We start from the raw sequence: 16,562 nt of genomic DNA, 5'->3' as shown, positions 1-16,562 counted from the left end.
TTGTAGCGACAACTATTTCATCGGAAGCAAAGATTGTTAATAATAGTATTTTATTATTATTAATTTTTGTTTTGTCCTTTTATAACAATGGCATGTGATAATTCCCGGAAAACAACAACGGCTACTGTCTCTACTGTAATTTAAAAAAGTATAATTAATTTGCTACCGCTCATTTTAATTATCAGTCGCATAATACATCCAAACAGCCTATCATTATTTTATTACACTGTTGATAAACTAGAACAAAAATGTTGTTAAAAGAAAATTAAAACAAACAAAACAAATGATGTTTATACAATCAACTGTAATCTTATTAAAACAGCCCACCTTGTAATAAGTTGTACTTGGTGTTCTACATCATTGGACAAATTTTAAAAATTGAAGGATTGTGCTTTAACATAGTATAGGCTGGCAATGCATACCTTTGTTTTTTGGAACCATACGGTTGTTATAATCCCATATAAATGTAGTTGTATACAATAAAAAATAACAGGCGGACAGGCGATGGATCGTTCAGTGTTTTCAGACCAACTCTCTGGAACACATGACCACATACCATAAGGTCCTCTCCAAAAGTTTTAGCTTTCAAACGCCACCTCAAAACTTGTTTATTCTATTTATTTTATTTGCTATTGTTTGTGTGTAAAGCGCATTGATAATTTTTTTGTGGAATTATTTATAACATGTGAAAACTTCATTTCAAAAGGTGGAATTGCGTTTTTGAGATGTCACTGAAACTCGGGAGCGAACGCAGGAAGTGTATCCCCTACTAGGTATATGTTTTCTTGTAATATTTGGGGGTTTGAAAGCTTTCCAAACTTGGTTTGCAAAATATCTGGATGTGACATACACAGACGGGCCCAGTCTAGTCTATTGGGACTTTCAAGATGCAGAAATCAAGCCGTAGCGATGTGGCCGCCAATTTTGACATTATAGTCCGACTGTTTTGTAGTGCAATTATTGTTTGCCTCACATCAAATTCAGTATTATCAAAAATAACGGGTCACTTTTGGCAGAGGAATAGGAAAAGTGCAACTCTAGTTTCTACACATGAAATAATATTTCAATCACACTGCAATGTTTTTACTAGAAAATTAAATTTTCATTTTATTTTAATTAATAAAAAAGTAAAAATAGGTTTGCTTGTAAAGCATTATATTATAACATCACCAAGTCCATCAATTGCAATTTTATTTTTTATTTTTGTATACACTTAAAATGCAATAATCTCTCTCATACTAACTTTATTTGTTCAACCACAACCTACCGTCTCATATGCTTAACAAAGAAGTTTAATACTTAAAATATATTTTAAGGAAATAGTATGTTTATATTTTAAGATAAAGTGTCATGGCCGAGCGCTTAAGAGCACCGGATTCAATTTCTGGTGTTTGATCAGCAGAGTGTTGGTTCGAATCCCGGTTTTGACACTTGCTACGTCAAATTAGGGGGGGGGGGAGGGGTAGTGCTTTTTGATCTACCGGACAGGCTTCGGACTGATGATACCCAAGCCTACATCCGTATGGACTGTAAAAGGGGTTACCCTGTTTCAGCCCTAGGAGTAGGTGGCAACGGCCGCTGGAACAAAATAATTCTAGCCCACACCTTGAAGTGGCCTTCAGGCCTTGTGTGTCTGGCGACGTGCATACAAAAAAAAATAAAATATATATAAACATATAAAAATACCTTACTGAACTGTTTGAATACAAAATGTGAATGTAAACAATAAAACTAACATGCGAACCTTTCATTTCAAAAGATAATTTTTTCCAAAGATATGTCCTAGCAGGAAAATGTTCCCGGAAAGAATACACAATCTGAGAAACATTATCGAGTCAAGGATACAGGTTACAGTATGTCCATACAGAGAGCTGGCATAGCTCCGACGTGCACCCTCTAGTCTCAAGTAATTATCAATACAGAGGGTTTAATCACAAAATCTTTGAACAAAGGCCATGTTCGAAAAAGTGCTTACGGCTACGACTAGATTTCCGCACAATCATGCGTTGAAGTAAAGGACAACACTTTCAGCAACAGTCGTAGTCGTAGCTGTAGAGGCTAATTTGGATACGGCAATACATATACATTGTAGCAGAGTAAATTGACACTTTGCTGGCGAGTGAAGGTGCACATTTAAGTGGTGAAATAAAGTCCTATACAATGTAGTCTTTGTTCAAATGATGCACAAGGATTAATCAGACGACCGAGGGCTTAAAGCCATTGGACCCTTTCGGAACAGAAAAAAAAGAAAAAAAGTTCACAGATTTACAAATAACTTACAGGGTTTACAGAAGGTAATGGTAAAACAACTGTTCCGGTTATAAACACTGGTCATTATCAAAGGTTTAAACAACCCCACGTTGACGCGCTCTCCACCTATACGAATAGCGAAACTGTCTGAGGTATTTATGAATAGAAATTAAATAAAGGAGCTGAATAGAGTTAAATCAGTTGAACAGTTAAAGCAGCTTTCTTAGTCACTTTATTGCAACGTGGTTAAACTTTATGATGTCGTCACAGCGCCATAAACACGACAAACTGCAATTCCTAGTATTGTAGTCGCGAGAAAACAAACAATTAGGACGGACGCCCTTATTTGTGAAAATTTACACATTAATTGTTTGTCTGAGATCCGGGTACTAAGCTTCTATTTTTAGCATTAGTTGGGAATTCTATTGATGTCTAAGGCGTTGACTTCCACCTGTCTTTGTCGATTAGCCTTCCCCAAAAGTTGCTAAAGGGATGAATGTAGTTGGTTGGCTGGCCCTGCTCGTCTACAATCGCCCTGTTCTCATTGGCCCACTTGAAAAAGCTGCCCTCTAAGTTGAAAACTTGCCAATCTTTAAAAAGAATTTAAACAATAAGTGACACGACAGCTATATTCTCAGTTTTTGAGTAGTTTCGGAAAATTAAAACAAAACAGGGTGGATTTCACACTCACATTTCATCACCTTTTTAAATTAAAGGCTATTTTGAATATTATAAATAAGAAATTTCATAAATATGGGAGAGGTTCTCAGTGCAGACGCCCTCAGCCTGAGCCAAAATAAGGTACCAGCCAACCTACCATGTCCCATGTACAATTTGTGACTGATAGCCGCACATTTCTGCTTAGCAGACAATTTGTTAAGCAATATTTTCTGCGTAAGCAGCTCTATGAAATTGGGCCCTGGTCTTAAACTGATTTTTCATTCAAGTCTTTGTCTCATAGGAAGCCAATGTAGATACAAGGTTTTTTTTACCCAGATGTTAACAAAATAATCGTATTCATTAATAACTTAACATAACTTACCATTGTATGATGGATCAAATTTGAATGCTTTCTGCAGTTTTTCTACCAGTATGGATGACCTGTAACCAACGGAGCAATACATAACAACGACACCGGCAATCTCTTCAGGACTATCACCTGAAATAGAAATGTAACATTAAAATAATAGCTCACTACACTACCAGACATAACTTGCAAACTCACATTGCTCAGAGCTGTAACCCACCAAGCATCAAAGGTACAGGACACTATTGGTAAATACTCAAAACAATGGTCAGCATAAAAACTTACTTGGTAACGAGTAATGGAGAGCTGTAGTTAATAAAAAACATTGTGAGAAACGGCTCCCTCTTATATCATAATATAACAGAGAAAAGACGATATAACCATTGAGCAACACGGTCATACGGGTAAGCTTTGCTCTATGATAAACGTTTTTCATAAATACCCCAGACAGTTTCTCTACTCGTATTGGTGGAGGGTCCTGTGGGGGTGTTTCAACGGTTGATAATGACCAGCTGGAGCTCTGTTTATAACTGGTTGTTATGGATAATACGCGCTAGTCTTAGTGCAAGACGGTTAAAGGAACACGTTGCCTTGGATCTGACGAGTTGGTCTATTAAAAGCGTTAGGGGTATCCCTAAAGCAAAAGTAGAATATAATGATCCACCCAAGTTCCACGGTTTTCCTTTTACGTCGCGAACTATCACGGTCGGCCATTTATGGGAGTCAAAAATTTGACTCCCATAAATGGCCGACCTTGTTAGTCGACGAGGTAAATAGAAAACCGTGCAATTTCGAGGCATACCTGTGTAGACCATTGTATTCTACTTTTACAATATCTTTCTAACCATATAAATTTTACAACTAACGGTTACAGAACGATTTTCAAAGACCAACTCGACAGATCCAAGGCAACGTGTTCCTTTTAGTACAAGCTAGTCTTAGTGCAAGATGTTGTGAGTTCCGTAAAAAAATAAAAAAACTGGCAAATCGTAAAATTCAGTCAATGAAATAAATAATCATTTTCAAAAACTACTAAACATTGTTTACCTTGACACAGTAGGTTCTTGAGTATGTTCATGTTATCCAATTCATGATCCACTTGGATGACATTTGCAATGTGACTTACAGCGTACTCCTCTTTAGGCCTTGAATCCTACAAAATTGTTCATAATAATAATATTTATTAATTATAATAATAATAATGGACCCTTTCCATGAAATATGCTAATTACATTCACGCATGCGTACAGACCCTGTGGGTTTGCAAACACCATAGAGTTGTGCACTAAGCAGACGCGCAATCGCGTGTGCGTCACGCACCCATTAGTAAGCTTGGGCGATATCACGATATTATCGAATATCGCGATATTAATTTGGACACAATTTCGATATCGGATGGATTTGGTTTTAATCGAAATATCGATATATCGCGATATATCGCGATATATCGCGATATATCGTGATAATCGCGATATATGGATATATCGATTAAATATCGCGATGTATTTGCTAGCTGAGACATCTTGCACCCCATAGGTTTGGAGTAAAACCAGAAGAATAGGTCATTAGAACACCTCTCTTATGCTAGGATTGTCTCTTCAACAACTTTCAGTTGGAGTTTTAAGACTGATGATGTCAAATTTCATTAATCCCGATTATATCGAATATCGCGATATATTGTCGGCGATATATCGTGAATAAAATAAATCGATATTGCCCAAGCTTACCCATTAGCCGTGTACAAAACAGCGCGATGTTCCCTCATTTTGCCAACCAAAACGTTAGTGGGCACGCGCTATGTGCAATTTACATATTTCATGGGAAGGGCCTATTTTGACTTCTTATGTATCCGTCACTCAGTGCACACTCAAGATGCTTCAACATTCAATTAGACCATGGAGGTAGAATGGTAGAATTAGATTCCATGATTAGACCTACTCCTTTGTAAAGGTGTCGTGTTGCAATATGCAGCCAATCAAACCAGGAACACTGGGGTGAACCCCTTCGCTGTTAAGCGCACTGGGTTCCTTTATGTGCGTTGCACACAACAAACAGGCCCAAAAGGACGAAGCATCATGGTAAAATGTCTTGCTTAAAAGTGTCACGACCGAGACTCAAACCCACACTCTGCTGATCAGAAACACCAGAGGTTGAATCTTTTCTGCTCGGCCACGTGCTATCAAATGCTATCAAGCTCAAAAAGTTTGGGTTTTAGTTCTGGCATTCCTCATCACAGGGCACATCCTCATAACGGATCTCAAATTGGGGAAGAAAACCCACAAGACCGCAAGGCTTGAAGCTAAACAATTTTACTATAGAATTTTTGTTTAGTCTTTTGATTTTTTTTGGTTACTGCTCCTTGAACACCCAGCAGGGTGGATATTACTCCTAGAACTATGAGGTTCGTTTGGCTATTGTCTCCCGTCGGGAGATGATAGCCAAACGAACCTCATAGTTCTAGTGCCCATAATAAGTCTTTATTATTTTTATTGAGACAAAAATATAAACGAATTTAGAACAAGTGCCAAGAGAAGATCTATCTAATTTCTATCTTAAGTGTCGGTATACTTTGATATTCAAAAAAATTGGAAGATGAGACAATAGTCAACAGTTTCTCATAAAGATATAATACAACCGAGGTTTGTCCAGTCTTGAGTTTACTGGCCCGATGCTAAAATTTACTGGCCTGGGGCCAGCAGTCCACTGTCCACAAGTGAACCCCCTTGCCCTTCTCCTTAACCCCCTGCTTGGCTCCCTCCACCTCTCAGCTCCTTTATGCAAGTCGCCAGACATACAAGGCCACTTCAAGGTGTGGGCTACAAATCAACAGTTTTTCCCGGGGCTATTGCTGCCGACTCCTAGGGCTGAAACGTAGAGTTACCCCCCTTTGAAGTCCATACGGATATGTAGGCATGGGTATTAGTTATCCAAAGCAATTTTACAAAGCAATCATGGTTAAGTGTCATTGCTTTTAATGACCCGAACCCACACTCTGCTGATCAGAAACACGAACAGAGCTTGAATCCGGAGCTCTTAACTGGTCGGCAGTGACAAGCCACTTTGTTCTTGTTAAGTTGGAACTGGATACTTACAATTAGAAACAACTTTCTCTTCTTTTGTTTGTGATCAACCCCTTCAAGGTGTGGCAGTTCTTCCCCATCAAGTAATTTCTGAAGAGTCCCCGTTGAAATGTTCTTCACTGCTGGAAATTTCAATCGAATCCCACTAATCGTGGCCCTCATTCCGATGCCTGGTGAAGCCTAGTGCAGATGAAGGATTGGATATAAACTAAATTATGTAAAAAATAAATTTTTGAAAGGTTTATTATAAAAAATAGAGATCTTCATAGTAATGGTTTTGGCGTGGCCCCATTCGTTTCCAACTTATTAAACAACAAGTTTTATTAAAGACAGTGGACACTATTGGTAATTGTCAAAGTGTATCTCAACATATGCATAAAATAACAAATCTGTGAAAATTTGAGCTCAATCCGTCGTCGAAGTTGTGAGATAATAATGAAAGAAAAAACACCCTTGTCATACGAAGTTGTGTGCTTTCTGATGATTTCGAGACCTCAAATTCTAAACTTGAGGTCTCGAAATCAAATTCGTGGAAAATTACTTCTTTCTTGAAAACTACAGTACGTCACTTCAGAGGGGGCTGTTTCTCACAATGTTTTATACTCAACCTCTCCCCATTACTCGTAATCAAGAAAGGTTTTTTGATGATAATTATTTTGAGTAATTACCAGTATAGTGTCCACTGCCTTTAAAGCCATTGGACACTTTCGGTAAACAGTATTGTCCAAGGCCCACACTTCATATATCACAACTTATATATAAAATAGCAAACCTGTGAAAATTTTGGCTCAATTGGTCATCGAAGTTTCCGCACGTTTCGTCGTGTAATGACATGTGTTTACTATAAATTTGTAATTCTCGATGTCGAGAATTGATAATTGATTTAATGATTTCTCAAAAAGTAAAGCACTTCATGGAATAATATTTCCAGAGAAGTCTTTTACCATTACCTTATGTAAACCCTTTAAGTTATTTGTAAATCTGTGAACTTTTTTGTGTGTCTGTGTTCCGAAAGTGTATAATGGCTTTAAACATTCACCACCAACCCACACACACTTGCATCTGGCTTATCCTGCCCAACCAAAGGGATGGACACCCAGGCAGTTGGGTGCTGACGTACTCTTTTTCAAACAAGTTTTTTTAAATGTTTCATTCTCGGTCTTCCAAAAAAGGAGACAGCACCCATTAAACTGGGTCTAGGCAGGCATGGCAAGGGACTGCATTGTCTGCCCATTCTGAAACTTACTTGGTAGTTTATTTATATATAGTTACCATATTGAAACAGTGAAAGTGAAAGGACAGCAACACAATTTTCAGTTCAGCCCAGACGAATGCAGCCAGCCTGTTTTTGTGCATACAGAGAGAATGTCACTGCATGCTGTGCATCACAGTTACACGATAAGCCCAAAAGGTCGGACCCTTCCTTTGCTTTTGCATATGAAGTTCAAGTTTTCCACTTGGTTGATTAAGCTGAATGGCGTTTGCTTTCTCACACCAATGCAGTGCTTTTCATTTCACTCAGTCATTTGCAGCAGCCAAAAATTAACCCGGGTTTCGTACGATAGCCGGACGAAACCGAACGAAATAGTTCTACTAGGTAGGAGTACCTGCTGGGTAGCTACACACAGAGCATGCACAAAATGGTAGACAAACAAGCCCGATTGCATCACAACTGTTTTATTTGGCGCAAACATCAATTCAATCCTCGCGCAAACTTCAGCCACCCCCACTAGCTGGGCGCGAAAAGTTGTTGGCTCGATTTAAATAATGTGCACGCAAATTAATTAAGCTTGCGGAACAGATATTTTCTGAGCAAATTTAAAGCCTTGCGCAAATTTGGTGCTCTCAATCAAAAGCATTTGGTTTGGACCGGCTTTTGCTGCATGCCCATTCACAACACTGACATACAAATGGAAGTTCCCCCACAACCTATTTTAAGCAATTTACTGTACCTCACAAGGCGGATCGGGAGGACTATCCATTGTCATTTTCATAAACAAAAGGTTTTTATTTAAAGAGCTGCCGACAATTGCAATTTTTGCCCAAATTGATACTTCGCCCCCAACTATCGTCTTTATAAGAACCTGTGGTCTCGCTCCCATCACATGGATAACTAACCCCTGGAAGAGAAAGTACTGGCGGAAAAACAATGCTAGGGTTATATTGGGCGAGGCAATCTGTGAAAAATCACTCTACTAAAAACGAGGTTGAAAGGGATCTCTCTGACTATTCCTCCATGCTCTGATTGACCGACTCGACAAGAAAAATTACATTGAGGGCGCCCTACTTCATTAACTGATGATTTATTTTGCAAGAAGAGGCCCCGCTCTGGAGACATTCAAGAGAGAAGATGGAGTTCAAAATTCGGTTTTTATTAATGCCAGCCGTGGCTTCTTTTTTATTTATTTTCACAGTTGCATTGCTTATGCAAAATGCCGATGCCTCCCTCTCAGAATCTTGGGAGAATGTAAAGAATTCTGATGCTGTGCAGCAAGTTCAAAAGGTAGGGATGAGCAACTCACACTCACTCATCAGCAGCTTGCTTGAGCTAGCATTTCAATCCAATATGAAGGAAAGAAATGGGCAGGGCAAAAACGTCTTTGTTTGTCTCATCCTTGTGATTATACATTTATACAACCGTGTTCAGAAAAATTTCTATATGGCACCACCACTTTTATGTCAAACAATAATAATATCTAATTTACCACAATGAGATAATTTATATCCCTATTTGTAAATAAGTGGGGGAAAAAAAGTGGTGGCGCCATTACATAATTTTTTTGTAGAAGTTCACAGAAATAATTTACAGGGTTTACAGAAGGTAATGGTGAAAGACTTCTCTTGAAGTATTATTCTATGAAATGCTTAATACTTTTTGAGAAAACATTAAAACAATATAAATTTTCGATAAAAAATTACAGATTTATTTTTAACACATGTCATTACATGGCAAAACGTGCGGAAACAAGGGTGGGTTTTCCCGTTATTTTCTCCAGATACCGATGACCGATTGCATCACGCGTCTTGCACGCGAATGTAATTGTAAACGCGTACGCACGGCAACAGACAACACTGAGAAAACGATCAAAACGGGAATTTTTTTACGTTGGGAGCTGCATTATTTCACGAAAATGACAGATTTGTGAGTAATATATGAGGACCAAAACCCACCGCAGAAAAATGTATGCCGCCATGGAATGTGAATCTGTTGAAATGAGTGGCTTGTTGCAGGTGATATTTGAGTTATGAAGCTTTCAAAACTTTCCGCCCCAGAAATGGGCCTTAATAGTTAGGACTCTGTATCTGTGTACAGAGGAAGAGTCCTATGTAAAGGGCAAGGGTTCACAATGATAAGGGCGGTATTTCAACGGGTGGCGCTTCCAATGATTTTTTAGTTCTGACTGGAATTTGTTAATTGATGAGGCATTAGTGGCTTTGCAGGAAGGTCTTCAGATTTATTATCAAAAAATAATTATATTTCAAATTGGAACTAAAAAGTATTTCAATTTTATATAAATTTGTGTGTTAAAGCCATTGGACCCCTTCGGTTCAGAAAAAAAAATAAAAGTTCACAGATTTACAAATAACTTACAGGGTTTACAGAAGGCAATGGTGAAAGACTCCTCTTGAAATATTATTCCATGAAATGCTTTACTTTTTGAGAAAACAGAAAAACAATATAAATTCTCGTTAACGAGAATTACGGATTTATTTTAAACACATGTCATGACACGGCGAAAAGCGCGGAAACAAGGGTGGGATTTTCCATTGTTTTCTCCCGACTCCGATGACCGATTGAGCCTAAATTTTCACAGGTTTGTTATTTGATAGAGAAGTTGTGGTACACAAAGTGTGGGCCTTGGACAACACTGTTTACCGAAAGGGTCCAATGGCTTTAATGATGCCCTTTGATTTTTTCTTGTTACCACTTTTTCATTCATTATGGATAGGCCCTATTCCTTTTTGTAGAAACAAGTGAAAAGTGGTGGCAGGATACGGAAATTTTTCCTTTTTTTTTATACAAGAAAATGCAGGAAGTGGTATTTATTAATTATTAAATCTTTCCTCGAATAATTTTCTATTCAGGAATGGGCTCGAAGCAAGGTTAAAACGCAGAGCTTCGTTGACAAAGCTACAAGTGGCAAACTCTCTGATGACATCACTACGTACATCGATAATACACTGGTGAAGACTTTCAACATCAGAGGTACAAAACAACTTGTAACCAATACATGCAATAAGATTTGTGTGTTGTTAAAGGCACTGGGCACCATGGGTAGTTACTCAAAATAATTATTAGCATAAAACCTTACTTGGTATATGGAGAGCTGTTGATAGTGAAAAACATTGTGAGAAACGGCTCCATTTGAAGTAACAGAGTTTTTGAGAAAGAAGTAATTTTGAGGTCTCAAAGTTAAGCATCTGAAAGCACTCAACTTATGCAACAATTGCATTTTTTTCTTCCATTATTCTCTTGCAACTTTGACAACCAATTGAGCTCAAATTTTTACAGTTTGTTATTTTATGCATATGTAGAGATACATCAAGTGAGAAGACTGTTCTTTGACAATTACCAATAGTGTCCAGTGTCTTTAAGTTAGTCTTGGATATTGCTCTGCTGATTTGTTTTTAGCTAAACATTTTGAGCCGCAAGCCCTGCGGTTTTAGGAGTTTCTTGCAAACTTTGAGCAAAGGTCTTTTGCTCAAATACATGCTGGAAACATAAAAACTGTTTGTCACAATTGTTCACTTACAAATCATATTTTGTGGGTTTGAATCCTGGTCGTGACACTTGTGTCCCTGAGCAAGACACTTAACTATAATTGCTTCTCTACACCCAGGGGATAATGGGGTACCTGTGAGGGCAGAGGTGGTTCTTGTGGTTGGTTTAGGCTAGTGGGCTACATTGGTGGCACAGGCTTTATACTCCCCAGGGAGCTGAGATGGGTTAAGGAATGAAATGGCCTAGTGATCAGGGTAATAATGTTTTTTTAATTTTATAGATTATGCAAGTCACCAGACACACAATGCCTGAAGGCCACTTCAAGGTGTGGGTTACAATTATTATTTTCCAGAGGTCGTTGCCACCTACTCCTTTAGCTGAAACAGGGTTATCCCTTTTTACAGTCCATACGGATGTAGGCTTGGGTATCATCAATCCGAAGCCTGGCTGGTAGAGCAGAAAGCACTACCTCCCCAACTTTTTGAAGCAATCATGGTTAATTGCTTGCTTTAATAAAAGTTTTATGACCGGGATTCGAACCCACACTCTGCTGATCGAACACTAGAGCTTGAATCCAGTGCTCTTAACCGCTCGGCCATGACATGCCATGTTGGAAGCCTTTTTTAGACATGGTGTATAAAGCGTTATATGAAAACCAAATATTATTATTGTTATTATTACTATAAACTACAGATTAAAACTTTGTCCAAATTGAAACAAGGTGTCCAAAAGACACCCAGACATCCCTCTTGCTAACAGTTCAACACTTTGAGCCCTGCATACCTGATTTGTTTTTCCCTTTTAGTGAGTGAGCTCCAGAAGACGTTAAAGAAGGCTCAACAGACGTGGCTTAGCCCTGTACTGCTAGCTCTATGGATTATCTTGGGCTTCCTAACCCTACAGCTGACGTCAGTCACTTCATGCATGGTCATTATGTCCATGACGGTCATCCTACATGCAATATTCGGACCTGTGGTTGTCTTCACACAAGTTGTCATCTTCATAGGTGAATATTATCACACAAGCGCTAGTGGAATACAGAAAAATATAGCACTTCTCAACCCATATCCAACGAGCAGACGTACTATATTTGTCCGTATTCCATTTTCAGAACAATATTTCATGACGAACAGCATGCACGCGCAAAGTTAAGAATGTAATTTTTGTACTGTCTGTATGCGGAGCGAGACGCATTGACACTCACAATATGCAGGAGTAGGTTATAGCTTTTCATACCACCCTCCAGTTTGAGCATCTGATTGGTGGGTTAGCACGTACTGCAAGTTAAAAGATATTTTTATGAAAGCTCTTTTCTGAATAATTCTTTTCAATCATCAGATGAGAAGCAGGAGTGCCCAGGCTGTTTTAAGTTTGCGTGGTGCTTCGTTCTTGAAAGGGCTAGGTTAGGGCACCAAGGGGATCCAGTTTTTTGATTTGGTTTTACCCTTACACTGATAATAACCGTATTTATAAACGCGCCTTTTGCCAAAGGATACAAAGCGCCAGGTATTATTACTGCAAGGAGTGGGGCGAATTTTGAGATATAAGACCTAATCCTTAAGCACCATGTAATGGTTTACAAGGTGCTGTGGCGCAATATGCTGCCAATCCAGCCAGGAACACCGGGGCGAACCCCTTCTCTTTTCGATAAGTGCACTGGGTTCTTTTACATGCGTTTACACAACACATGGGACCAATGGCTGTACATCCGATCCGAAGGACGAAGCAATGGTTATGTGTCTTGCTTAAGGACACAAGTGTCAAGGCTGGGGATTCGAACCCACACTCTGCTGATCAGAAACACCAGAGTTTGAATTCGGTGCTCTTAACCGCTCGGCCACAACACTTCCAAATGTGTGTTATTATACATTGACTGCTTCAAGCTATGGTTAAAACTATGACTCCTGAGGTGATCCAGGTTCGGGGATCACCGGGAAGTCGTAGTTTTAACCATAGCACGAGTGAAAGCAGTCAATATTTATAACACACCAACTGACTATTTATCATCTTCCTACACGTAACGTTTGTACGCGCGTTTCAGATACACAGGTGGGTAAAAAGACGTCTGGGTACTGCACGCCGTGTGATAGTCGTTGGACTATCACACGGCAAACGATGCACTATTACACGGCAAACGATGCATTATCACACGGCCGCCGTCTAGTAAAACTATGACATATCATGTGACGCTCTCTAAACCAATGAAAAGGCAGAGTATTTGTTAGGGGTGTTATAAAAAGCATTGTATACTCATTTCTTTCCAAAGTCCTATAAAAAATATCCACACAGGCATATTAATTTGTTGCCCGTAAATTGCCTCGTGTGATGACCCTTTATGGCATCCCAGGGCTGTACCCAGGGAGCTGAGAGAGATTACAGGAATTAGTGGCACTATGATTAAGGCACTAATGTAATATTAATAATAATAATAATAATAATACCACAATTACCTAACTGCAATTATCTAGCTTTCTGAATGTTGAGTACCTTGTTTGGTAGATACGTGCGCTATATAAGACTTCGATATTATTAATAACACCATTTTTATAGCACCTTTTCATAAGATGTTAGCACTAATGTAATATTAATAATCAGAGGCCCTAATAATAATAATAATAATAATAATAATAATAATAATAATAATAATAATAATAATAATAATAATAATAATAATAATAACACCATTTTTATAGTGCCTTTTCCTAAGATGTAAGCGCACAGATTTGTACAATGCACTAGAAATGAACTAACTGCTATTGTTATTATTATTATGGTTTACTTTCAGGTCTGTGTATGTACTTCACTTCTCAGATCACAAACAACCTGATCCTAACCAGCATCACGGTTGTCACATGTTATGTCTTTTACTCCATCTTTGGGTTTTGCCGACGAGGAAACACACAAAGCATGCTCTATGACCTTGAAGATAAGGTCAGTGACCTCCATGAAAAAACACTCTCCATGGAAAGAAATCTAGACAAAATTGATGAGAAGCTTGATGAAATCTTAGAAAGAAACCAGTAGAACTTGGTTTGGAACCTCTTTTTAAAGGCACTGGACACATTTGTAAATTGTCAAAGACTAGTATTCTCACTTGGTTTATCCCAACATATGCATAAAATAACAAAGCTGTGAAAATTTGGGCTCAATTGGTCGTCGAAGTTGCAATAGAATAATAAAAGAAAAACACCCTTGTTGCACAAATTTGTGTGCTTTCAGATGCATTCTACCTCTTTCTCAAAAACTATGTATACTTGAGAGGGAGCTGTTTCCACAATGTTTTGTACTATCAACAACTCTCCTTTGCTTGTATTACCCAGAAAGTTTTGATGCTACCAATTGTTTTGAGTAATTACCAATAGTGTCTAGTGCCTTTAAGTTGAAATACATTTCATCAAGAAAGCAAACAAAGTTATGAAGGTTTTTTTCTTCAAATTTCTGGTATTAAACCTGTGTTTTTAAAGGTACTCAGTTTCAACTTTATGTTTTTATATATTGGATTCCTGAGTAGTTATAAATGGTAAGAAAGGGGACTATTGCAATCTTTTGATCTTGAAGTTCTACTGTTTTTGTTTTTCAAATGTCTGTTATTAAACCTATGTTTAAAGGTACTGTTTTTCAACCCTTTTTTTTTCTCGGTCAATTCGCCACAAGTTGTTGGTAAGAAAGGGACTATTGCAATCTTTCGATCTTGAAATTTGACATGAGGTCGAGTTCAGCTTGATTTAGGTTAAATTTGATATAAATTATTAATTATGTTTGCAGTGACTACTAATAATTAGTTAATATACTAACGTTAAAAAAAAAATCCAAATGAAATGACCTGTGGTATATAGATGCAATGGATGGCCTGAGGTTTTGACCCTATAGTATTAGCAGTCTTTCTTAAAGGTTTAATGAAACTTGACGCACAAACATAACAGTTTACTAGTGTCACTTAAACATTTTGAAGTAAATGTTATTTGTAATTGTTTGAAACAATTTGAAAACGAATATAAAACCCCCCTTTTTTTCTAAACTTTTATCTTCAATTTAAATTTCATCTGTATTATGACCAGGAGCAGATCACTTAAAAACTGAGAAAAATTACTGTATGATTACTATGTAATTTTGTCAAAAAAATATCGAATGTGCGTTAAAAAAAATCTATGACCATACCTTGAAAGCAACACTGCTTGATAGCAGACTCCAACTGCAATGTGACCCAATTGGAGAAGATAGGCCTGAAATCTCTAACAGTATTCAATTTCAATTTTCAAAAAAAAAGGCAATTCTAGTGATCAAGACAACTTTCTGAAATATTTCTTTTTTAAATGCTTTTTTGCATGAAATGAGGCTAAGAGTAAGAGCCTATGCGGTGCTGGGTTAAATTTTAATATATTCGCTACTTGCATTTATCCGCTATTGGTGTTTAGCGTCTCGCTCCATGCTTCATTTGTTTTGTATTACGTGTATATGGTTGTGTTTGATGAGCTTACTCGTGTCGACCCCGTGGTGCTTATTCGAGTTAGAGCCCCTGGAATGATGTCAAAGCTATTCGAACGTACCGGGGGCAGATCAGGGTCGCCCAGAGGAAGCTAATCGAAAGCACCCATGTATCTGTTTGGATGAAAGTGTCACTACGTTACTGGACAATACAGAATTTTGTAATGCCTATTCACTGCTGTCCCCAATTTAAGGCTCTACACACAAATGGCTGACCAAGCAAGGATCGAATAACTGTTTTTTAAAAGTCTCCGTCAATTTTGTGAAATGTATTTAACCTAGAAAATGAACTGAAAAGTTATAAATTTCTTGTTTAGTTTTGGTAGAGTAGTTTATACAGCTAGACAGAATCAAGTTAAAATATAAGTCTCGTGTTATGATGCGATTCTTTAATTTATGTACATTTAGCAAACAGTCTTTTTGATGGCATGCAGTGCATTTTGGTGTTTATTTTTTATTTGGACTATCATATGAAAATGATAGATGAATTATATTGTCAAAAATATGTTTATGGAGGAAATTGTGCTTGATGGAAGTATTGCCGGGGAGGGGGGACCTTGTCTCAAATAGGAATGGAAAAATGCAACGAGTGGTCCTTTCTTTATGAACACTCATAAAGACCCCTTGTGTTGGCCGCCATTGTTGATGCGTGCTTGTGTGAAAGGATATCATTAACCCAGAGTTGTACACAGCGCATACACGCTAATACTTTTCCATTGTAATCAAATATGGTGGTCAATGAAGTCATGTGCAATCTATTTACAGAAAGTGAGAGTAAAATCATGACATTTGAATTTTAAAATATGGATCCTTTATTTGATAAACCATATTTCCACTTGTAGCTTATATCTGTCCGCATAACCTTAGAAGTTGTACTTGTGCGATTGTAATGTCTATCTGTCATTTTATATGTTAAGTCAATAACTATGATGCCCACCTAAATATTTTTCACGATAAAAGTTTTTATATTTTGACAAACATTTTAAGGTTTCTCCTT

The 16,562-nt window shown here is 37.8% G+C and overlaps 2 protein-coding genes across 5 annotated transcripts; one reads left to right on the top strand and one right to left on the bottom strand.

The window, feature by feature from the left end:
* Positions 1 to 1,608: 1,608 nt before the first annotated feature.
* LOC117289887 lies at positions 1,609 to 8,547 on the bottom strand. 4 transcript variants are annotated; one of them, XM_033771078.1, is made up of 5 exons: positions 8,310 to 8,547; positions 6,370 to 6,537; positions 4,325 to 4,430; positions 3,293 to 3,409; positions 1,609 to 2,227 (listed from the first exon to the last, which is right to left on the bottom strand). In XM_033771078.1, the coding sequence occupies exons 1-5, from the start codon at positions 8,457 to 8,459 to the stop codon at positions 2,196 to 2,198; spliced, it is 573 nt and encodes a 190-aa protein (XP_033626969.1). In that variant the 5' UTR covers positions 8,460 to 8,547; the 3' UTR covers positions 1,609 to 2,195. The 4 variants fall into 4 exon arrangements, with proteins under 4 accessions (XP_033626969.1, XP_033626966.1, XP_033626967.1 ...); XM_033771075.1 differs by lacking the exon at positions 1,609 to 2,227 and adding an exon at positions 2,345 to 2,840 and having other exon boundaries at positions 8,310 to 8,543; XM_033771076.1 differs by lacking the exons at positions 1,609 to 2,227; positions 8,310 to 8,547 and adding exons at positions 2,345 to 2,840; positions 7,965 to 8,059.
* A 112-nt stretch (positions 8,548 to 8,659) lies between these two features.
* Positions 8,660 to 14,196, top strand: LOC117290796. Its single transcript, XM_033772355.1, has 4 exons — positions 8,660 to 8,860; positions 10,444 to 10,564; positions 11,886 to 12,086; positions 13,866 to 14,196. Exons 1-4 carry the CDS (start codon positions 8,708 to 8,710, stop codon positions 14,102 to 14,104), a joined length of 714 nt encoding a protein of 237 aa, XP_033628246.1. The 5' UTR covers positions 8,660 to 8,707; the 3' UTR covers positions 14,105 to 14,196.
* The last annotated feature ends 2,366 nt before the right edge of the window (positions 14,197 to 16,562 follow it).

This window comes from Asterias rubens, chromosome 5, assembly GCF_902459465.1.
Source record: "Asterias rubens chromosome 5, eAstRub1.3, whole genome shotgun sequence".
Taxonomy (NCBI): domain Eukaryota; kingdom Metazoa; phylum Echinodermata; class Asteroidea; order Forcipulatida; family Asteriidae; genus Asterias; species Asterias rubens.
The sequence above is the reverse complement of the archived record's forward strand: the minus strand, read 5'-3'. Positions and strand labels throughout refer to the sequence as shown.